The sequence below is a fragment of the Artibeus jamaicensis genome, unplaced genomic scaffold, assembly GCF_021234435.1.
Source record: "Artibeus jamaicensis isolate MK-2021 breed Jamaican fruit bat unplaced genomic scaffold, CSHL_Jam_final contig_482, whole genome shotgun sequence".
Classification (NCBI taxonomy): Eukaryota; Metazoa; Chordata; class Mammalia; order Chiroptera; family Phyllostomidae; genus Artibeus; species Artibeus jamaicensis.
In genome coordinates this window covers 1162915-1183594 of record NW_026521857.1, presented here as the reverse complement: position 1 = coordinate 1183594, position 20680 = coordinate 1162915, and the positions used below count along the sequence as shown (strand labels likewise).

The 20680-nt window shown below is 36.4% G+C and overlaps 1 protein-coding gene and 1 long non-coding RNA gene across 2 annotated transcripts in view; one reads left to right on the top strand and one right to left on the bottom strand.

The window, feature by feature from the left end:
* LOC128627885 (uncharacterized) overlaps positions 1 to 19219 on the top strand; it is a 30354-nt gene extending 11135 nt beyond the window's left edge. Inside the window, exons 3-4 of the long non-coding RNA XR_008392183.1 lie at positions 3169 to 3336; positions 19120 to 19219. This is a non-coding gene — a long non-coding RNA (uncharacterized LOC128627885). The remainder of the gene's footprint in view (positions 1 to 3168; positions 3337 to 19119) is intronic.
* TMEM170B (transmembrane protein 170B) overlaps positions 1 to 20680 on the bottom strand; it is a 41703-nt gene that overhangs the window by 7802 nt on the left and 13221 nt on the right. Inside the window, exon 2 of the mRNA XM_037152886.2 lies at positions 10607 to 10777. Within this exon, the coding sequence (XP_037008781.2) occupies positions 10607 to 10777 (171 nt within the window). The remainder of the gene's footprint in view (positions 1 to 10606; positions 10778 to 20680) is intronic.

The window sequence follows — 20680 nt, the reverse complement described above, 5'->3', positions numbered from 1 at the left end:
TGAGACACGGGCAGAGAAACGGAACAACACAGTCGCTCACTTCACAGCGCACCGCAGGGTTTTAACTTAAGATCTCTCTTCATTTTATGAAAACAGAGTTAGTCACTGATCATTCTCATTTTATAAATTTTCTCTGAGAGGGTTTCCATTTGATTGGTAAAAGTTACACTTAACCATACTACACTTACATAATTGATAAACATGTTTTTCTGCTTCTTGGCCTTTTGGCTAAGACCAAGTGAAAAACATGCTTTTCTATTCAACCACAAAATACATATTTATGCTACATGTTGCTTGCTTGACACCAATTATGTTCATAAGAAATAAATGACTCATTATTGTATATAATCTCTCTCCTGGGCATTGAATTAGCCATGATTCATCAGCACTTTATAAATACATGTATATAACACAATATATTGATAATTATAAATGATAATACAAAAACTACACAATCTAATAATGTAACTTCTAAATGATTAGAGAAAATTTTAATATCACTTTATATCTTTCAGTAAATTATTAAATGTCATATAAAATAACAGTATTTGACAAATTCACTTCACAATCTATCATATAAAGTTTTTTATTAAGCTCTTTAATAAACCATGGGGCTGTAGGGCTACTTGGAGACCACTATGGTGACATCTAATAAAAATGGAAGATGAACTTGATGCATTTTAGGAAAAAGTGTTTAGATAAGGTGTACTTCCAAAACTGAGGGGATCAGTTATAAGGAGTCAGAGCCCACCTGACTCAGCACTTCACCTTATTAACATAGCATATGTAATGATGTGGCATCGAAGTGGCTGATTTTAAACTTAGTGTAAATATGCAATGATAGGATAATTAGGGGATTTGTGGCCAGGCTAACCTGGACTGGAATTCCAGCTCTTGTATGTATTATACATAATTCCTTTGGCTAGCAATTGAACCTCTCTCAACTTCCTTTTTATCATCTTCAAATTTCGACATTCAGAAATCATAATGGAAGAAACATTTATATTGTAGTATGCCATCTCACAGATTGAGAGGGCCTTAATACCTTTTTTCTAGAACAAACTGTCTACATCGCCTACAATAGTCAACTGTAGAAATAAGAAGAGAGATAAGTTATTTGAAGACACTGGATTTACAATTATCTGGCAGAGAAATCTATTTATAGCATCTAGCTAAGAAATTCTTTAGTTCATTTAAAATATCCCAAATAAAAATTATTGTATTCATCTATTAGCAGAAGTAAGAATTGCTTGAGAGTGGTTGGTAGGGTAATAATAAGGGTATAATAATTTATAGTTTTAATGTGAACATGTCACCTAAAATATCATGTGATGTATATGTTAAAAATTACATGCTTATATTATAATAAAATATTTTGTAATAAAAAAGGAGCAATTAGTTGTGCCAGTCTGTATATATGGGAAAAGCAAATTATAAATCTAAACCAAGGGCTTTCATATGCATGTTTTAAGAAGGAAATTAAATGTATATTTACTGCATACTATGTGTCTTGATAGGAACTTTACAAATATTACATTATTTAAGTTATACTTGGATTATTACATTATCCAAGTCCCACCACCCAGCAGCTGTGTTATTCAAGGCAGTCACTTAATCAATCTCTTTGTGCATCACTTCCTCAACTGTGCAATTGGGTGTGAAGATTAAGAGATAGTTCTCAGAAAGTATGTAGAATAATGTCTGGTCCTGGTATGCACTCCCATTTTGATTAGCAGTCATCGTGGTAGTAAACGGTACTTTTCCTGTCAGTGACTCACCATTCAGTAAGCGGTGTTAGAACAACCGGGAAGAAGTAAATTTAGGTCCCTACTTCACACCATTCCCAAAAATAAGTTTCAGATGGATTAAAGAACTAAATGTTAAAAACAAAACTACAAATGTAAACTTTAAAATATAAGAGACTATGTTTATGATCCTAGGAGGTCAGTTTAAGATCGCACATAAAAAAAACCAACATAAACCATAACCAGATGTGAATTAAGAGACTAGAAAAATACTTGCTATATGTATAACAAACTGATGATCGGTATCCAGAATACACACACCACATATGCACACACATGTAACAACCAATGCAGCATTTTCTGTAACAGCAGAAGAAACAAAAAAGCAAAAACCCCATTATCCATAAAAAATATATAGATATACATGAACTGACAAAAAATCATTATACAATAGATAAAACATAAAACATATATTCTCTACCAGTACATGCGTGATACACATATATGTATGTGTGTATGAATAAAATGTAGAAGCAAAAGACTGGGGACACGTAACCAAACTGGAAATAGGATTACATCTGAGAAGAGCACTGGTTCAGGAGTGCTGGTCAAAAGAGACCCCTGGCCTTACCCACGTTTTAAATTTAACATCAAGAGTTATATACAATATATAGATAAATCCTTCATCTGCAGCTTCAGTTTCTGTGATTTCAGTTACCGGCAGCCAACTGTGGTGAGAAAATATTAAGTTGAAAATTCCAGAAACGAACCATTCATAGGTTTTCAATCGCATGCCCTTCTGATGAGATCTTACGCCATCCCGCCAGGGACGGGAATCGGGCCGGTCTCAGAATAGCCGTCTCGAAGATCAGACCCATTGCTGTGATATCATGATGCCTGTGTCTGAGTAACCCTCATGTTACTTAATAATGGCCCCCAAACACAAGGGTCGTGATGCTGCAATTTGAAAACTCCAAAGAGAAGATATGTGCTTTCTTTAGTAAAAAGGTTTGTATATATAGAAAAAAAACATAGTATATTTTAAGTTTGGTACTACCCTCAGTTTTAGGCATCCACTGGGGGTCTTGGAACATATGATCCATGAATAAGGGGTGAACCAATGTGTTATTTATGTAATTAAAATTAATTTTAAAACTTTAACTTAATTTCCACACCAACTTGTCTAAACTTTCTACAATTACAAAATACTGTCATTTTAAAAGGCCAGAATATCTTTCAATCTTATTTTCCAAACAAAAATACTTGTATATAGTGACAAACTTCACTAAACTCTTGATTTAAAATATTGGGGAAGAGGTATACTGTAGTCAGCAAATGTTTGTGGAAAAAAATTGTTAAAAGGCAAATGTTTTTTATGTGATTAAGAGACATGTTTATATTTATTGTTTTTATTCCTTTGAAGTTTCAGGATTGGGGCTTAAATACATTTGGCTTAGATGGAGGGCCCACGAAATCAGCTGTGGGGCATCTTCCACACAGGCGTGGAATTCCACTGGAGGTCAGGAGCCATGGAAAAGCACCCTGTGCAATGTGAGAAGGGAACACGAGAAGGGCCTCAAGGAGTAGAAGAGTGAGTAAAGAGAACATTTCTACCTCCCTGTCATCTTCTTTTCCAAATGAGCTAACTCCTTTATTTAGTATTAGCTATTCTAGTGAAGAGAAAATGGATTTCGCTTTGGAAGGCCCTGCTGTGTGAGGAAAAACACACACACACACACACAATTACTAAACATCCCACTTTTCTTTCAAGGAACAGAGGACAAAAATATAGAGCCTATAAGGATGAGGGAAGGAAAAAGAACCTAAAACAAGAAAACCATTATAAAACTGCAGAATTTTCACAATCAAGGAAAACATTTAATAGTGTTACACAGAAGATAAAACCAATTGCCATTTACCTCCCAGTGGATAATCAGTTAGAAACCAAATTTTAAGTTACAACTTCCCTCACAAGAAGTAGGTTTTAAAAAGTTCCCATTGCATCCTATCATTTCACAACCGAGAAGTACTAGTCAGAAAACACTGTTCCAGTGAAATTCTTAATCTAAGAATAGTCATAATTTTGTGTGCCTAGTAAGTGACTTCAAGAGCAATGCTATTAAATATTGAGCAGATATGAAAGTTTAAAAAATCTACATACATTATTTTAAAAAAACCTCCCAAGTATCCAACATCTAATTGAAGAAAAGAACGTTACTATTTCCTTTGAAGATCCATAATTGTATCCCATTCCCTCTCTGAATTTGTTTTTTATCATTCCTTTACTTGTCTTCAGTTTTACCACCTGTTTATATTAATAAAATATACATTATTTAGTTTTTTAAATAAAGAAGTTTTATATACATTGGTGCTCTACCCTAGAATTTTTGGCTCAATATTAATGTCTGAAGGTATCCATGTTGTTGTGTGTAGCTATAATTAATGCACTTTCATTGTTGAATAGAATTCCAAGTATGGATATACTACAACTTACTTATCCAGCCTATTGCCAATGACACTTGTTTCCAGTCCTCAACAATGACAAACACTGCTTCTGTAAACATCCTGGTACATGACACCCGGCACACGACACCCGGCACACATATGCAGTCAGGAGTTTCTCTGCACCCCATGGGTAAAGGCAGAATGCCCAGTCCTACATTAGAGGCATTTTCAACTTTACCAAATTGTTTTTCAAAGTAGTTGTACCAATTTATATTCCAGTTACTAATCCATATTCTTATCTTTTGGGTTTTTAAAATTTTATTGTTGTTCAATTACAGTTGTCTGTATTTTCTCCCCACCCCCTCCAAACCCACCTCCCTCCCTTTCTTCCACCCTCCCACTTGGATTTGTCCCTGTGTCCTTTACAGCAGTTCCTGAAAACCCTTCCCCCCATTGTCCCCTCCCCCTTCTGGCTATTGCTAGATTGCTGTTATTTTCTTATCTTTTGTTTTTAAAAATTTTTGTCAATCTGGTGGGTGAGAGGTGTTATTTCTGATTAATTTGCATTTCATTAAGATATCTACTTCTATAAAATGCTTGTCAAATCTTTTGCCCATTTTTCAATTGGATTGTCTTTTTATTTAATCCATAGGGTTTTTAAAATAATTTTGGATATTAATCTTTTACATTTATATGTATTAACAAATATTTTGTGCTTTATTTATCACTCACTTTAAAGTGTATTTTACTGCATGACAGTCAGCTGAAAAATTACAAACATTATGGTCATCATTTTCTTGGTGAACTATGAGGCTAAGCTGGGTGGGAATGAGGAGGACAGAAGTGAAACAGAGTGCTTGAGATAAATGGTACATGTTAGGGACTTCCGATAATTAGGAATAAGGAAAGACCCCCAAAGTATTGAGGGCTAGAGAAGACTGGTGCAGTGAAGATACAGGGGAGAAAGCAATACTGCTGAGTTGATCTGAAGGTGAGTAAAAAGATAAACCTGTGAGGGAAACTAGGAAAAAAATTGCCAGTGGATGGAAGATGTCATATTCAGCAATGGAAAGTGCCTGCAGTAGGTACACCAATAAAAAGTGATTCAATTTGCCCTTCGTATATCTTGAGAGAAAAACATATAAAGGTGAAAGCAGGTTTAGTTTTAGTAGTGTGTTGATCGCTACCAGTTTGTGTAATTAGATCAGGGGTTTGGCAAACTATAATCCAAATGTCAAATCTGGCCCACCACCTGTTTTGTACAGCATGAAAGCTATGGATGCTTTTTACATTTTTAAAGAGTTGGGAAAAATCAAAAGAAGAATACTATATTTCATTATGAATGAAAATTGCATAAAATTCCATTTTTAGCACCCATAAATAATGTTTTATTGGCACACAGCGATACTCATTTCCGATACTGAGCTATTTTTGCACACCTAAAACAACATGCATGAGGTAAATGAGCCTGCACTTTTCTGTTCTTGTGTAGTCTTTATCTTGTCTAGCAACAAGATAACTGTAACCCTGGTAAGTAAGCTATGGCCCCAGCTCTTACTCTTCCCATTTTCTGCAATAATTTGGATAAAATAGGAACTAACTATCTTGGGAATTTGGGAGATATCATCTGTAAACCCATTTGGCCTTGGAGTTCTTTTGGGAAAAGTAGTCTTCAACATTTTAATTGTTTAAAAATACTTACTGTCCCACTCATATTTTCTATTTCTTCTTATGTTAATTTTTCTTTTTTATATTTAGGATTATATAGCTGTTACAAAACTATGCTATTTTAATACTTCTTTGCTTTATATTTTACTTTTCTTACTTCATTTTTAATTAGCAATCTATTCATCTTATTAACTTTGCATATAACCAGTGTTTCTGCTTTGTAATCTTTCATAAACTCAACATACAAAACTTAACAGCATCTCTCTACACTGATAAAACTAAACAACATAATCAAAAGAGATATTGTCTATGCACAGCAACCACCACATGATGAGTTTAGGGAATAACTTAATCAAAATATATAGCTGTCCTTTGGAGAAAAACATTTTAAACATTTTTAAACTCCAACAAAAGACACAGAATTTGATCTGAAAAGGGATATACTACATGTTCTTAGGTATTTAATATGCCATTATTCTCATATTAACCTCTAAATTCAATTAAATCTCAATAAAAATCAATGTTATACTTTTTGAGAAACTCAACAGCCATTTTAAAAAATTTACCTGACAGAATCAAGATCCATGAACAGCTACGTTACCTTTGAGAAAGAGCAGAAATGAGAGGGACCTAGCCCGATCAAATACTAAAAAATACAGGCATGCCCTCACCAGGTGGCTCGGTTGGAACATCATCCTGTGCATCAAAGGGTTGAAGGTTCTATTCCCAGTCAGGGCCTATACCTGACTGGGTTGCAGGTTCAATCCCTGGTCAGGGTGTGTAAGAGGGGGAAGGGTGGCAGTGGGGAAGCAACCAGTCAATGTTTCTCTCTCTGTCTCTCTTCCTTCCTCGCTCTCTAAAATCAATAAACATACCCTTGGGTAAGGGTTAAAAAAGTAAGAAATACAGGCATACCTCAGAGATATTGTGGGTTTGGTTCCAGTCTAGTGCAACAGAGCAAATATTGCAATAAAGCAAGTCATGATCTTTTTGCGGGGGAGGGTTTACCTTCAATTGGTAAAATAATGCAACATTTGGGGAGTGCAATAAAGTAAAGTGTAATAAAATGAGATCTGCCTGTATTATAAAACCATGAGGATGGAAAAATGTGGTCTTGCTGAAAGAACAGATAAAAAGATCAACAAATAAGAACAGAGTTCAAAGACATATATGTACCTTGAGAACATAATACATAAAAAGGTGATGCCAAAAATCAATGAAGAAATGTGTATTTTAGTGGCTGCTATGATAAAAATTTACTTCTTCTATGGGAGGAAAAAAAAGGCACCTGGAATTCTATCTAATACCAAATACAAAGGTAGACTCTAGACCAGGGAGAAAATTATGACCTGAATACCAGACATCAGTTTTTGTATGTAAAGTTTTATTTGAAAAAGCCATGCCTACTCATTTACATATGTCTGTGACAAGTTTCATACTAAATGGCAAAATTGAATAGCTATGACAGAGACCATCTGGCCTGCAAAGTTTAAAATATCTACTATTTGGCCCTTTAAGAAAATACTTGCTGACCCATGTTCTCAACGAAGTAAAGACTTTAATATAAAAGGTAAAACTATAAAATTACTGGAAAAATATATCAAAAAAATCTTTTGACCTTATTGTGGGGGAAAATTATTAAACAAAACTCTAAATTATAAACCAAAAGGCAAAAAATCTTTTAGCTGATTGTGAAGAAATTAAGGATTTCTGCCCAGTAAATAACATCATGGATACAGGTGACTGGTAAAAGACTGGAAGTTTTGGCAGAGTCCAAAACCAATAAGAGAACAACATATCTAACATTGAAGAATACCTGTAATTTAATAAAAAGGAAACAGAACCAAAAAAGAAAAGTAGGCAAATACTTAAAGATGCAATTTGCAAAAAAGGAAATCTAAATATATAATAAGTATAGAAAGAAATGTTCTAATTAATTCAGTAATCAGAGAAATGCAAACTAAACCAACAACAAGATGTCATTTTATGCCTCATCAAAATTAGACAGATATACAGCATGGGGCAAAAGTAGCTTCATAGTTGTGATTATGTGAAACAGAGTCTATTCTTGTATCATTATTTATTAATTACTGTATTATTTTCCATGCGAACTGCAAACCTACTTTTGACCCACCTTGTAAAATGTCATGATGGCATTGCAGAAAAACCCATTTTCTCCTATTGGTGGTACTAATTATCTATACTAACAAAAATGGGAAAACCACTCTATTCTGGAAAAATTCTAAGAAACAGCTAAGTACAGAGTCCAGCAGAAGTGACACCTGCTTGAGTGTGGTTGGTAGGGTAACAATATGTGTGTAATAATTTATAGTTTTAATTTGAACATTTCACCTAAAATGTCATATGCTGTGCTTGAATGTGATATTGTTATGTTACAGAATTACATGCTTATGGTTCTGTAATAAAAATGGGACATCATTTGTGCCAGATCGTGTATAATACACATGTATCGATATTCTATCTTATTCAACAAAGATACACGAGAATCATTTGCTGCACTGAATAAAAAGCTATGAGTGCTCTGACACTCACAAATTACATTAAGAAAATGTTGTTAAATATTTACATTTGTTAGTTTTCTTAATTCAAGTGTTTGCAGGTCAGAAATTAGCCAGAATAAATTTAAATGTTTTACTATTAACCTGGATACATACTATTTACTTAAAATTGTGTCAGACTTATATTTTCAAGAATTTTAAAATATAACATTACAGTTTCTAAAATCATTGGCTTATTTTATTCTTGACTGAATTGAAAGTAGGTAGTATACATACATCGCTGAAATAAATGAAGTAGAATGACATTTCTTCAAAATGTTTTAAAAATTGTACCAATAAATACACATGCTACTTATGACTCACAAACAAGCTGTCCCTCCTTCCCTCCCTGGCTCACTGTCCCACGACCACCACAGCAGCCCCATCAAAACCACTGGCAGTCCCCTTCATGTCTCTCTGCATGCCACCAAAGTAAGTAAGTAATCACTAATTTGGATTTTTCCCCCTGGCCACAGTCCTAAAATTAAGTCCTCTTCCAATCCACTGCCACCACTCTAGTTCATATCCCAGCCTCATGGTTAAATTATAGTTATTGCCTCTTAATTCCTCTTCCTCCCCTTTTGCTTCCCCTCTTCTCTATCCTTTCTTTCTTCCTTTCCTCTGCTCTTCCTCCCTCACTACATCTGTCCATCCAACCAGTACTTTCTGAGTATCTCTTATATTCCAAGCAGTGTTTTATTTTGGGGATGTAGCAGTGATGAAAATAGATAAGGTCCCTGCTCTTCCAGAGTTTTCTCTTGGTTCCTCACATATATTCTATATTCAGCTATAAAACACATTTTCCCATTGAACTGCTTTGCCCCCTGCCAATCCCATTCAAAAATATCTATTTTTTCCACAGCCTGTAGCACTTTCAGGCTGGCTTTCCAAGATCCACTAGGATTTGGCTCCATTCTGTCTTTCCAGCTGAATCTCCTACTCTTTCACTATGCATATGCTATGCTTCACTACACCTGGGCAGTTGTTTTAAACTTATCTATGGCAAAATGCATGAGGAACCATATGATAAAGCTACAGGTTGAATGCAGCAACAACAAAAAGCTAATACCAGATAACACACACACACACACACAAACTAAATAATAGTAAATGATGAAGGGAAACAACAGGCTACTTCCCACAACCTTTTTACGATTGTCTTATTAGTGCCATGGACATACCCAGAGACATGGGAATAGGGCCTTCCTCTCAAGACAAGGCATGCCCACCACTCTGGGAAACAGTGAGTGTGGGACACAGAGGAGGGGCCTCAGAGCTGTAGAAGAAAAGGACCCCCTCTGATCTCTGGGTCTCAGAGCCAACTAGAAAGTAAAAAGTCCTTTTTGGAGAGTCTGAAAACAGACCCAGTGGAGGCAGTGGACTGTCCCAGACATTTGGAAGCAGGCCAGGAGCAAAGGCCAACATAAGCCTCTGTTACCCAGTGGCACTGACAGAACCAGCCAGCACGGACAAGTAGCCAGTTTCCGGCAGGACCACATTAAGGAAGCAGCAGTGGCACCCTCCAGTCTCAAGGTGCATCGAGAAGTTCTGGCTCCACTAGCACAGCAGAAACCAGAACTATGTTTTGAACCTAAGGCCAGAGTTGGAGCCTACAGACAGTGTTAAGAGGAGAGGGCCAGGGGGAATGAACCTGAGGCCTGCCATGAAATACACATGAGGCAGCACAGGAGAAACCTTGCCAACAGCTAGAGGACATCTAAAGTGAGGAGTTTCTAGGAGGACTAGGGAGAGTTGTGTCATAACCTGGTATACAAGAAGGAAAGGCAATTTCATTTTGTAGTTATAGGCAGATGACATCAATGACCAAAGGGCTGTACTTTCATGCTTTTTAAGGACAGTTGTCACCATCATATTCGTGTGCCTATCTTTCTTCCTTACGAGATAGTGAGCTCCTTTAAAGCAGAAACCACACACATTATAAGATAATTTTTCCCATGAAATGCTTTGCCCCCATCAACTCTCAGGAGTTTTTGCATTTCCCACAAAACATGAGTCTTTGCATAGAAGTACAAAAACCATTTCAATGAATAAATAAGCTGATCTTTACCTTCTAGGAGAAGTGCGATTAGTGCTGAAAAGATGACACATTACAGTTACGATAAGAATAACATTACCAAAACCATAAGTACATATAAAATTCTGCCCTTAAACAAAACAAAATCAACTTACTAGTAATCATTGCTCCAGTTACAGAAGCCAGAAATCCAATGCTGACTGCAATGACAGAGATTACTCTCCCCTGCCTATGCCTCTGCAGCATCACAAACATCAACACTCCTGCAGCACCATGGACAAACAGAGAGGAGAAGAGAGCCCAGAGAAAGATCCAATACCACATCTCTGAAAGGAAAAGCACAGTGTTAATAATTCCCCTGGAAAACATCTTAGAACACTCAATTTAACAAATTGTGAGCACCCATGGTTTGGAAGAGGTTAAATGCGATAACAGATATAAAAATGCCTAGCACAGTGCCTGACACACAGTGGTACTACATACATTTTAATGATTATCATCATTGCTAATGCTTGATGGGAAAGTCATTTCCTCCATGACTTCAAAGATTAAGATTACACATTAATTTCCTCTAAATGTCTCCCTCATGTAACCATAATACATCAATTTGTCTGATACTATATTTATAAAATATGTATACACCCATGTATTAAGAAGTATATGGGTATATACCCATAATATACCCATATATTAAGTATATGGGTATACCCATATATTACCCATATACCCCTATACCCATATATATATACCCATAATATACTTACAAATCTCCCAAAGTAAATATGTTAATTTATTGCTGTTTGATGTGTAATTTTCTATTTTCTACACTAAATAACAGTGTTAAGACATTTAAAAATCTATCCCTTAATTCACATCATTCCAGATATCAGTCAATGAATTTATTGCTTATAATTTTAAGAATTTCAGGCAATTCCTCTCTTGGCTCTCAACTTTTCATACAGTACTCAACAGTCAGAATTTTAAAATTTTATTAAGAAGTCTTTGCCTCAGGTCATTTTAATAGTCCTTACCCAAAACTTTTCAAGCTCCATTATTCTTCAATATATCTTCAATTACTATTCATTGAAGTTTAGTTTTATAAAGAGTTCATGAGCACAGCTTTCATTAGGTCTCTCTCGCATTCATTCCCTTTCTTTCTGACAACTGGTGGTCTCCCAATCCATCTAGCTCCACAGACGGGCTGGGCCCTTGCTCTGGCTCCATTGCCCTGGCCATGTTTGTGGTCAGGTGTATCAGAGCAGGCAACTGGCCCCAGCCCCGCCAGTCATTCCCCTCCCAGAGGAGTTCTGTACTGGGACTACTGAGCACCTCAGTCTTTGAAAGGCTGAAGTTGAAGGGTGCACGATTTATAAACAGCCATTCCATCACCATGTGATACACAATGAAAAATAGATCCATCAAAGACAAGATACAATCAAGTCCCATTTTAGTGATTTCTAAGGCCCTGCCACATTACCATCTCAGACTCAGTCCCAGTTTCCTTGTATAAAATCCCTGTTTTAAAAAAATTTTTTTAAGTTTAAATCTTTTTTAAAAAAGATTTATTTATCTTTAGAGGGGAAGAGAAGGAGAGAGGGAGAGAAATATCAGTGTATGGTTGCCTCTCATGTGTTCCCTGCTGGGAATTGGCCTGCAATCCAGGCATGTGCCCTGACTGGGAATCAAACCACAATCCTTCAGTTTACAGACCCAAGCTCAATCCACTGAGCTACACCAACCAGGGCTAAAATCCCTCCTTTTGTTTAAACTAGTTCAGGTAAGATTGATGTTATCTATAATTAAAAGAGCTGACTCTAAAGTGTTTAGATGTCACCTTGAGACTCATCCTTGGTATACAGTCTCTAATGCAAAATATTTCATCTGCTATTTGTGCTAGTATTACTCTATTGAGTGTAAAAGGAAAGTTAATAAAAGTCAGAAAATAAAACAAAAATTGATAAATTAAATCTTATTTATTCAAACATCATTAGAGTACAGTGATATACTGCTAGTAAAAATATAAAATGATATAGCCACTATTGAAAATCATGTGGGCCCTGGCTGGTGTAGCTCAGTGGATTGAGCGTGGGCCTGTGAACCAGATAATCACGGTTCGATTCCCAGTCAGGGCACATGCCCAGGTTGCAGGCAGGTTCCCTGCAGGCCAGTTCCCAGCAGGGGATGCATGAAAGGCAACCATACATTGATGTTTCTCTCCCTCTCTCCTTCCCTTCTCCTCTAAAGATAAATAAATAAAATCTTTAAAAAAAAAAAAAAAAAAGAAAGAAAATCATGTGGTATTTCCTCAAAAGAATAAAAATAGAACTACCATGTGATCCAGCAATTCCACTTCCAGGTATATATCCAAAAATTTTGATAGCAGGATCACGAAGAGATAATTTATACATGCATGTTCATACCTGTATTATTCACAACAGCCAAGAGGTGGAAGTAACCCAAGAATCCACAGACAATGAATCAATAAACTAAATGTGGAATACACATACAATGGAATATTATTTAGCTTTAAAAAGTAAGCAATCCTGTCACATACTACAACATGGATGAACCTTAAGGACTTATGCTAAATAAAATAAGCCAACCACAAAGACAAATAATGTTTGATTCCACTTATATGAAGTATTTAAAACAGTCAAATTCACAGAAACAGAAAACAAAATGGCAGTTGCCAGGACACTGGGAAAGATGGAGAAGGGGAGGTGTTGTTTTAGTTTTACAGGGTGAAAAAGATGTGGAGAGCCACTGCACAGAAATATGAATGGAAGTTACATTATCGAACTACAGTCTTAAAAATGGATGAGATGATAAATTTTATATTGGATATTTTAACCACACTTAAAAAATTAAGTAAAAATTTTCACATATATGTATAGAAATGTTTTTAAAATTTATTTTAAGTCAAGACTAAAAATGACTAGGCATTTAAAAAATCTCTCTTGAGAAAGGAAGTAGGTGTGATTATAAAAAGGTAACACTAGGGATTTCTGTGGCAATATAACTTTTCTGTATTTTGTCTGTGATGGTGGATACATATAAAGATAATAAACTGTATACAACTAAATACACATGCATACAAATGAGTACAAGTGTACAATACTGGTGAAATCTGAAAAAGTTTGGTGGACTGCATCAATGTTAATATCCTGGTTTTGATATTACACTGTGCTTTTCCAAGATGTTCCAAGTGGGTGAAGAGTACACAGACTCTCTGTTATTTCTTACAATTGCATGTAAATCTATAATTATCTCCAAAAAAGTTATTTTTTTAAGAAAAGGATGGAAGATACCAAATTCTTAAGAACTGATCCTTAGAATGGACTTGCATGATTCAACATCATTTCATGGGAGACATCTGATACATCTTCCAACATACGATAAAGCACCATGTAATCTTCTCAGTGGCGTGAGAGATAGACGCTAGTGATTAAGAAAAAATAGACAAAGCTTGCCTTTTAAAAGGTTTTTTCTCTTCTAGTTTCCAGGGAAATAGTGCTTTCATGCTATTATTCTCAATCAAATGGCTTCAACTTATAATAAATGCATTAAAGATAAATAGGCTTACCTTACTCAGAAGATACAATTTGTATTAAAAAGATATAACTTTCCAAAGTGAACCTAATAAAGTTAGAATATAAGGGAGTAATGATTTGCAGTGGGGGGAGGTGGTGCTCTAAGACAAGGAAAGGCTCTGCAACAGAAAATGTAATCCTAATAAGTCTACAATGTGCCTTGTGTCCTAAGACCACTTCTAACAGCTTATCAGACCTAACCCCCTGAAGAACTTTTCTTCATTGTCCTTGTAATACTACTAGTAGAATATAAATTTCTCAACTTATATTTCACACTATAATCTCACACTATGAGATTATTTGACACTATCAAGTAATACTCTTTGCTTACTGACTATATAGCTATTGACCTCAACGATAAATTTACCTATCATAATAATTAGGAAAAGTAAAGTTTAAAATTAATGCTTTATAAAACCCTAAGATATCAAAGAATTATACAACTAAAATGCAATGTTAAATGGTCCTCTAATGACCAGTCCAGGATTATGTCTAAAGCTGACTGAGTACAAAGTACCTAAACTCAAATTTACTTTTATGTTTCTTTCTTTTAAAAAAATCATGCTATTTACCAAGATAAAAATTAAACTCCACTGAAAATATCTACAATGAATTTAGGTTTCATGTTATTACTATTATTTACAACTACCTGATATTTTAACACAACCCTGTCAATGAACAGGGCCTCTGAATATTTTGATCTACTCTGGATAAACAAGTCAGTCTAAATTCTACTCACTATTGGCAGACCCAGGAAACCTACTGGGTTAGTTTAGGTGAAGAGAATGCAGGATCCTAACAGTAGAGCCGAAAGAGATTCCCAGAAACCCTAGAGGAAGAACAAGTACTAAGAGGATAGGAGTTGAATATCACAACCTTTTCTTTAACTATCTAGATCCTACAGCTAACTTGAACATACAGAGAGAGGCCCACAGGTTTTTCTTTCCATCTATACTACTCCTAATCTAAGCTTCCAGCAATAAAGCAACAATGAAAGGAGGAAGCTAGAGGGAGCCTTTGCTGGCATTAAACAAATACAAAATTTTAAAAATACAATGCAAAGAATGGAAATCCTGAAGCATGTCATCCATACAATTGCTTTAATTACATGGAAGAAATATCCTTTCTTCCTGGGCATATCTTATGACACTGCTTATTTTTCCCTATTCAAGGCTGCCGATAATCTTCATCTTAAATTAGTTTTGCCTGGATTTTTGCAGCGTGTTTGTTTACTTTTTACAGGGATAAGAGGTAGGAGAGGTGATTTGTTCCAGCCTCCAAACAATACCAGAAATAGTCCTCCTTGTAATCTGCATCTGTCATCAGCCCTGGTTGCCAACTCACTCAGAAATTATATTCTGTGCTTTTGATTTTAATCCTTGGAAAAATTATTTATGACAAAAGAACTTCTCTAGATGTCTAGAATATATTAACTAAGTAAAAACAAGTCAAAAATGGTACATATTGTTTGATCCTATTTGTTTAAAAAACTATGTTTATATATGTTCATAAAATGTATAAATAAAGACTTAACAACGGTTATCTTTTAAAGATAAAAGATGAATAAGATTGTATATATATATATATATATATATATATAGAGAGAGAGAGAGAGAGAGAGAGAGAGAGAGAGAGATTTATTTTTAGACAGGGAAGGGTGGGAAAAAGAGAGATGGAAACATCAGTGTGGTTGCGTCTCATATACCCCCTACAGGGGAGATGGCCTGCATCCCAGGCATGTGCCCTGATCTGGGGATTCAACCCTCGACCCTTTGGCTCACAGATTAGTGCTCAATCCACTAGGCCATAGCAGTCAGAGCTATATTCCTTATTATTTACTTTTACCAATCTGCCTTAAATATTTTTACTGCAAATATACTGCCTTTAAAAAATAGGTTTCATTCTATAATTCATCAAAGCCAAAGGTTTTTCAACCCAGACAGCTCATGTACATTACCCATAAAGCAACTAAAACTCTCTGGAGGTAGGACCTAAACTACCATGTTTTCAATCAACTCTACCAAATAATCATGACATACAATAGAGACAGAAATCACTACTCTATGCTAAAGGTTCATAGAGGTATTTATTTATTTTTAATCCAAAAGTCATAAAAACAAGGAAACAGAACTTCTGGTCAAGATGGCAGCGTAGACACACATGACTCCCCACTTCACACAACTACATCAAAATTACAACTAAAATATAAAACAAACATCATTCAGAACCATCAGAAATTAAGTTGAATGGGATTCTGACACCTACAGAATTAAAGAAACCAAATCCATCAAGACTGAGCCAGCAAGTTGGTACCATATCTGAGACTCCATCAACCTGGCTAACACTGTTCGACCTGTCTCAGAGATTCCCAGGGACTCCACCCGACCCAAGCTGCTTTTCTATATGAACTGCTAGTCTTGGCTCAAGCTTTACAACTTCCTAAATCCTATCAAACAAGCAACAGCTGGCCTCAGTGAGCCCCAGGCACTGCACTGATTCACAGCTTGGCTTGCCTGGGAATCTACCAGCCCAGCACAAGTAGCAGCCGTCTCAGATTGCTTTATAGCTCAGGAACGGTGGCCCGGGCAAGACACCAGTGGAGACTGACCTTGGCCTGCATCACCTGGGAAAACCCAGGGCCAACACACCCAGTGGACAGCTACAAACCACCTGGGAGCACCACAACCCCGCACAGCTGATCCTCCACAGAGGGCAAAGATTGGTGGTAAGTGGTCACAGCCAACCCTTGCAGCTGACTGGCCTAGGGAAATCCCTCCCATTGATCTGCCAACAGCACCCAAGGCTCAACTACAAGAGGAAGTAATACTCAGGTCTCACAAAGTACCTAGCTTGGGTAATAGAGGAGGATGTGCCACAGGGTCCTATACAACACCTACTACATTAGATGATACTACCAAGACATGGAGTCAAAGCACCTCTACCTAAAACATAGAAACAAATACAGGGAGGCTGCCAAAACAAGGAAACAAAGAAACATGGCCCAAATGAAAGAGCAGATCAAAACTCCAGAAAAAGAGCTAAATGAAATGGAGATAAGCAATTTATTAGATGTAGAGTTCAAAACACTGATTATAAGGATGCTCAAGGAACTTCGTGACGATCTATCTAGCAGCATAAAAGAGATCCAGTCAAATATGAAATATACACTTTTTGAAATAAAGAACAATTTACAGGGAAACAACAGTAAAGTGGATGAAACTAAGATTCAAATCAATGATACGAAACATAAGGAAGCAAAAAACAACCAATCAGAGCAACAACAAGAATAAAGAATCCAAAAAAAATGAGGATAGAATAAGCAGCTTCTGGGACAACTTCAAGAGGTCCAACATTTGCATCATAGGGGTGTCAGAAGGAAAAAAGAAGAGTAAGGAATTGGAAAACTATCTGAAAAATAATGGAAAAAAACTTCCCTAATTTGGTGAAGAAAATAGACATGCAAGTCCAAGAAGCACAGAGAGTCCCCCAAAAAATGGGTGCAAAGAGTCCCACTCCAAAACACATCATAATTAAAAGCCAAAAAATAAAGATAAAGAGAGGATCTTAAAAGGAACAAAAAAAAAAGAAGTTAGTTACATACAGGAGAAGTCCCATAAAGACTGTCAGCTGATTTCTCAAACTTTGCAGGTTAGATGTGACAGGTAAGCAATACTCAAAGTCATGGAAAGCAGGGACCTACAGCCAAGATTGCTCTACTCGGCCCAGATATCATTTAGAATAGAAGGGCAGATAAAGAGCTCCCCAGACAAGAAAAAGCTAAAGGAGTTCAGCATCACCACGCCATTATTATATGAAATGTCAAAGGGACTTATTTAAGAAAAAGATCGGAACTGTGAACAATAAAATGGCAATAAATACATATTTGTCAACAACTGAATCTAAAAAAGCAAACTAAGCAAATAAGAAAACCAGAGAATCATGGATACAAAGAGTGTTTTTTTGGTTGCCATATGGGGGGGGGGTGTGGAAGAACAGGAGGAGTGGTGAGGGGATTAAGAAGTACCAATAGGTAGTTACAGAATAGCCATGGATGTAAAGTTTGACAGGTGATAGAGTAGCCAAGGAACTTCCATGCATGACCCATGGACATGAGCATTGGTGGGGGGATTGCCTGAGGTAGAAAGGGGTGCTGGGCAGAGGGGGGAAAAGGGTGAAAAATCAGGACAACTGTAATAGCATAGTCAATAAAATATAATTAAAAAAACAAGAAAACATATCTTATTAAACACTAAATATATTTTTAATCCTCTATAAAGTAACTAACCCGTTAATATCATTAGTAAGTACAAACTAAAAACTTACTACATATTCAACATTCTCTAAGCCTCAAGCTGAAAATACCATACCAGTAAGACTATTTGGGGGGTGTTCATAATTTTCTACCTTCTTTACATAACTGGTCCACATTATATATTTAAATAACCAATGTTCGAATTAGGTTATATCAATATCTCAAATTTTTTTTTATTCTAGCAAATCTTAAGGTGTGCAAATTGCTCTCCTTCATTGCAAACAGCAGTCTGACTTCTCAATTGCGGGCTATATGTCACAGAGTTGGCTTACTAGATTCTCAGGAAGATAATGCAGTTATGTCTGAAAAATTCCCAAGATCAGGGTTCAGCCTCAGATATGGCCCACAAGCCATACCTGGCTCACAACCTGTTTCTGTATAGTCTGTAAGCTAAAGATGTTTTTCACATTTTGAAATGGTTGAAAAAATTAAAAAATAGTATTTCAAAGCACATGTTAATTCATATTGTCTATGGCTTTTTCCATGCTACAATGGCAAAGTCGAGTAGTTCTGGCAGAGACCATATGGCCAGCAAAGCCAAAAATATGTAAGGTGATTACTATATGTTGAGTATGTTGAATACTAGCCCTTTACAGAAAGAGTTGCTGACTCCTGGTCTAGATGATTTTGATATATGTCCCAGGGGGCTGAGTTGTTCTACACCCTACTGAAAATTACTATCACGGAACTTTCATATATTATCAGGAGCTGACACTTTGGGTATTTAATTAACGATACCTCAATGGTATACATTCTAATACCTCAGGTTCTTCAGACCATAGTATGCAGCTGATACTAACTATGGGATACTGTGGGAGTATCCCAGGAGGAGTAATATCAAGGAGCCAGGAGCCAAGAGGAGGAATATCAAGGAATTACTGCAAAAGAATACACTGCTACACTGGAATTTTAAAAAATAAACAATGTTAACCAAGTGATAAATGTATTGGAGATGGAATAAGGGTGAGAAATTGGGAGTACGTACACTCAGGTAATGGTTCTCGGCCTTGGCTATGTATTAGAATAACTTGGCAAAGCTAAATAAAATACCACCCCCAGAAATTCTGATGTAATTGGGCATGAGAAGCTTTTTAGGTTCCCCAGGTTATTCTCATGCACAGCCAAGAGTGAGAAATAACTGCTCTAAGACATACTGACCAAATCATGGAATCAAATGCAATGGAGACTATGAAACTGTAAAAGCTCTGGTCATCCTGAGGCTGCCCTCACCTGAAAGCTTAAGTCTTTTGCTTTGAATAAGAGATGATGACAAGAGGCAGGTAAGGCTTCAGATACGGGGACAGTGTGGCTACCATGCTTCTGAAAGGCAAATATAGTCCAATTCTCAAGACCCTAATATACTGAGCTTGCCATAGACTACAATTGGACCAGGACAGCGGAGAAATCCTTCTGCCCCCATCATGAGCCCAACACTAAGTAACAAGCAACAGAAGCCTGCCACTGAGGGAAGGGAAGTGCCTGGACAGACAACCCTTCTGTGCAGAGATAGCTAAAACCTGACATGAAGCATGTCACTGAGAATTACCCTGTAGCACCTAGTTCCTACCCTACAGACAAGGCAACAACAATTTTTACAGAATTTAAAGCATGTGCTACACTGAAGGTAACCATAACAACAACAAAACTCAAACTCAACTTACTCCCGAGTAGATTAAATCAACACTTCACACATCTGGTCTAACAGAAGAAGCAGCCCATTTGCTGGCATGAATACTACATACCTCAGTCTGTACTGTTTGCATACAAAGTCCCATGTTTAATAAAAATTAATAACACACTAAAAAATGGGAAAAACAATCCACTGTTAAGAAGTAAAGTGATCAACAAAACCAGACCCAGAGATAACCCAGATTTTAGAACAACCAAAGACTTTAAAATAACTGTAATTATATGGGCAACTCATATGAACAGATAAGGTATTCCAGTGAAGAGATGAAAATTCCAAGAAAAAGACAAACGGGAATGCTAGAAATTAAAAAAAATACAACAACAAAAATATCATCCCAGAGATGAAGAACTCCTTAATGAGATCTCCAGTAGACTTGACACAGCTAACCAAAGAATTGGTGAACTTAAAGAAAATGCACCAACAGAAATTATTCAAACTGGGCCCTGGCTGGTATAGCTCAGTGGATTAAGCACAGGTCTGCGAACAAGAGAATCACAGTTCAATTCCCAGTCAGGGCACATGCCTGGGTTGCAGGCTGGTTCCCTGCAGGCCAGTTCCCAGCAGGGGATGCATGAAAGGCAACCATACATTGATGTTTCTCTCCTCTCCTTCCCCTCTTAAAGATAAATAAATAAAA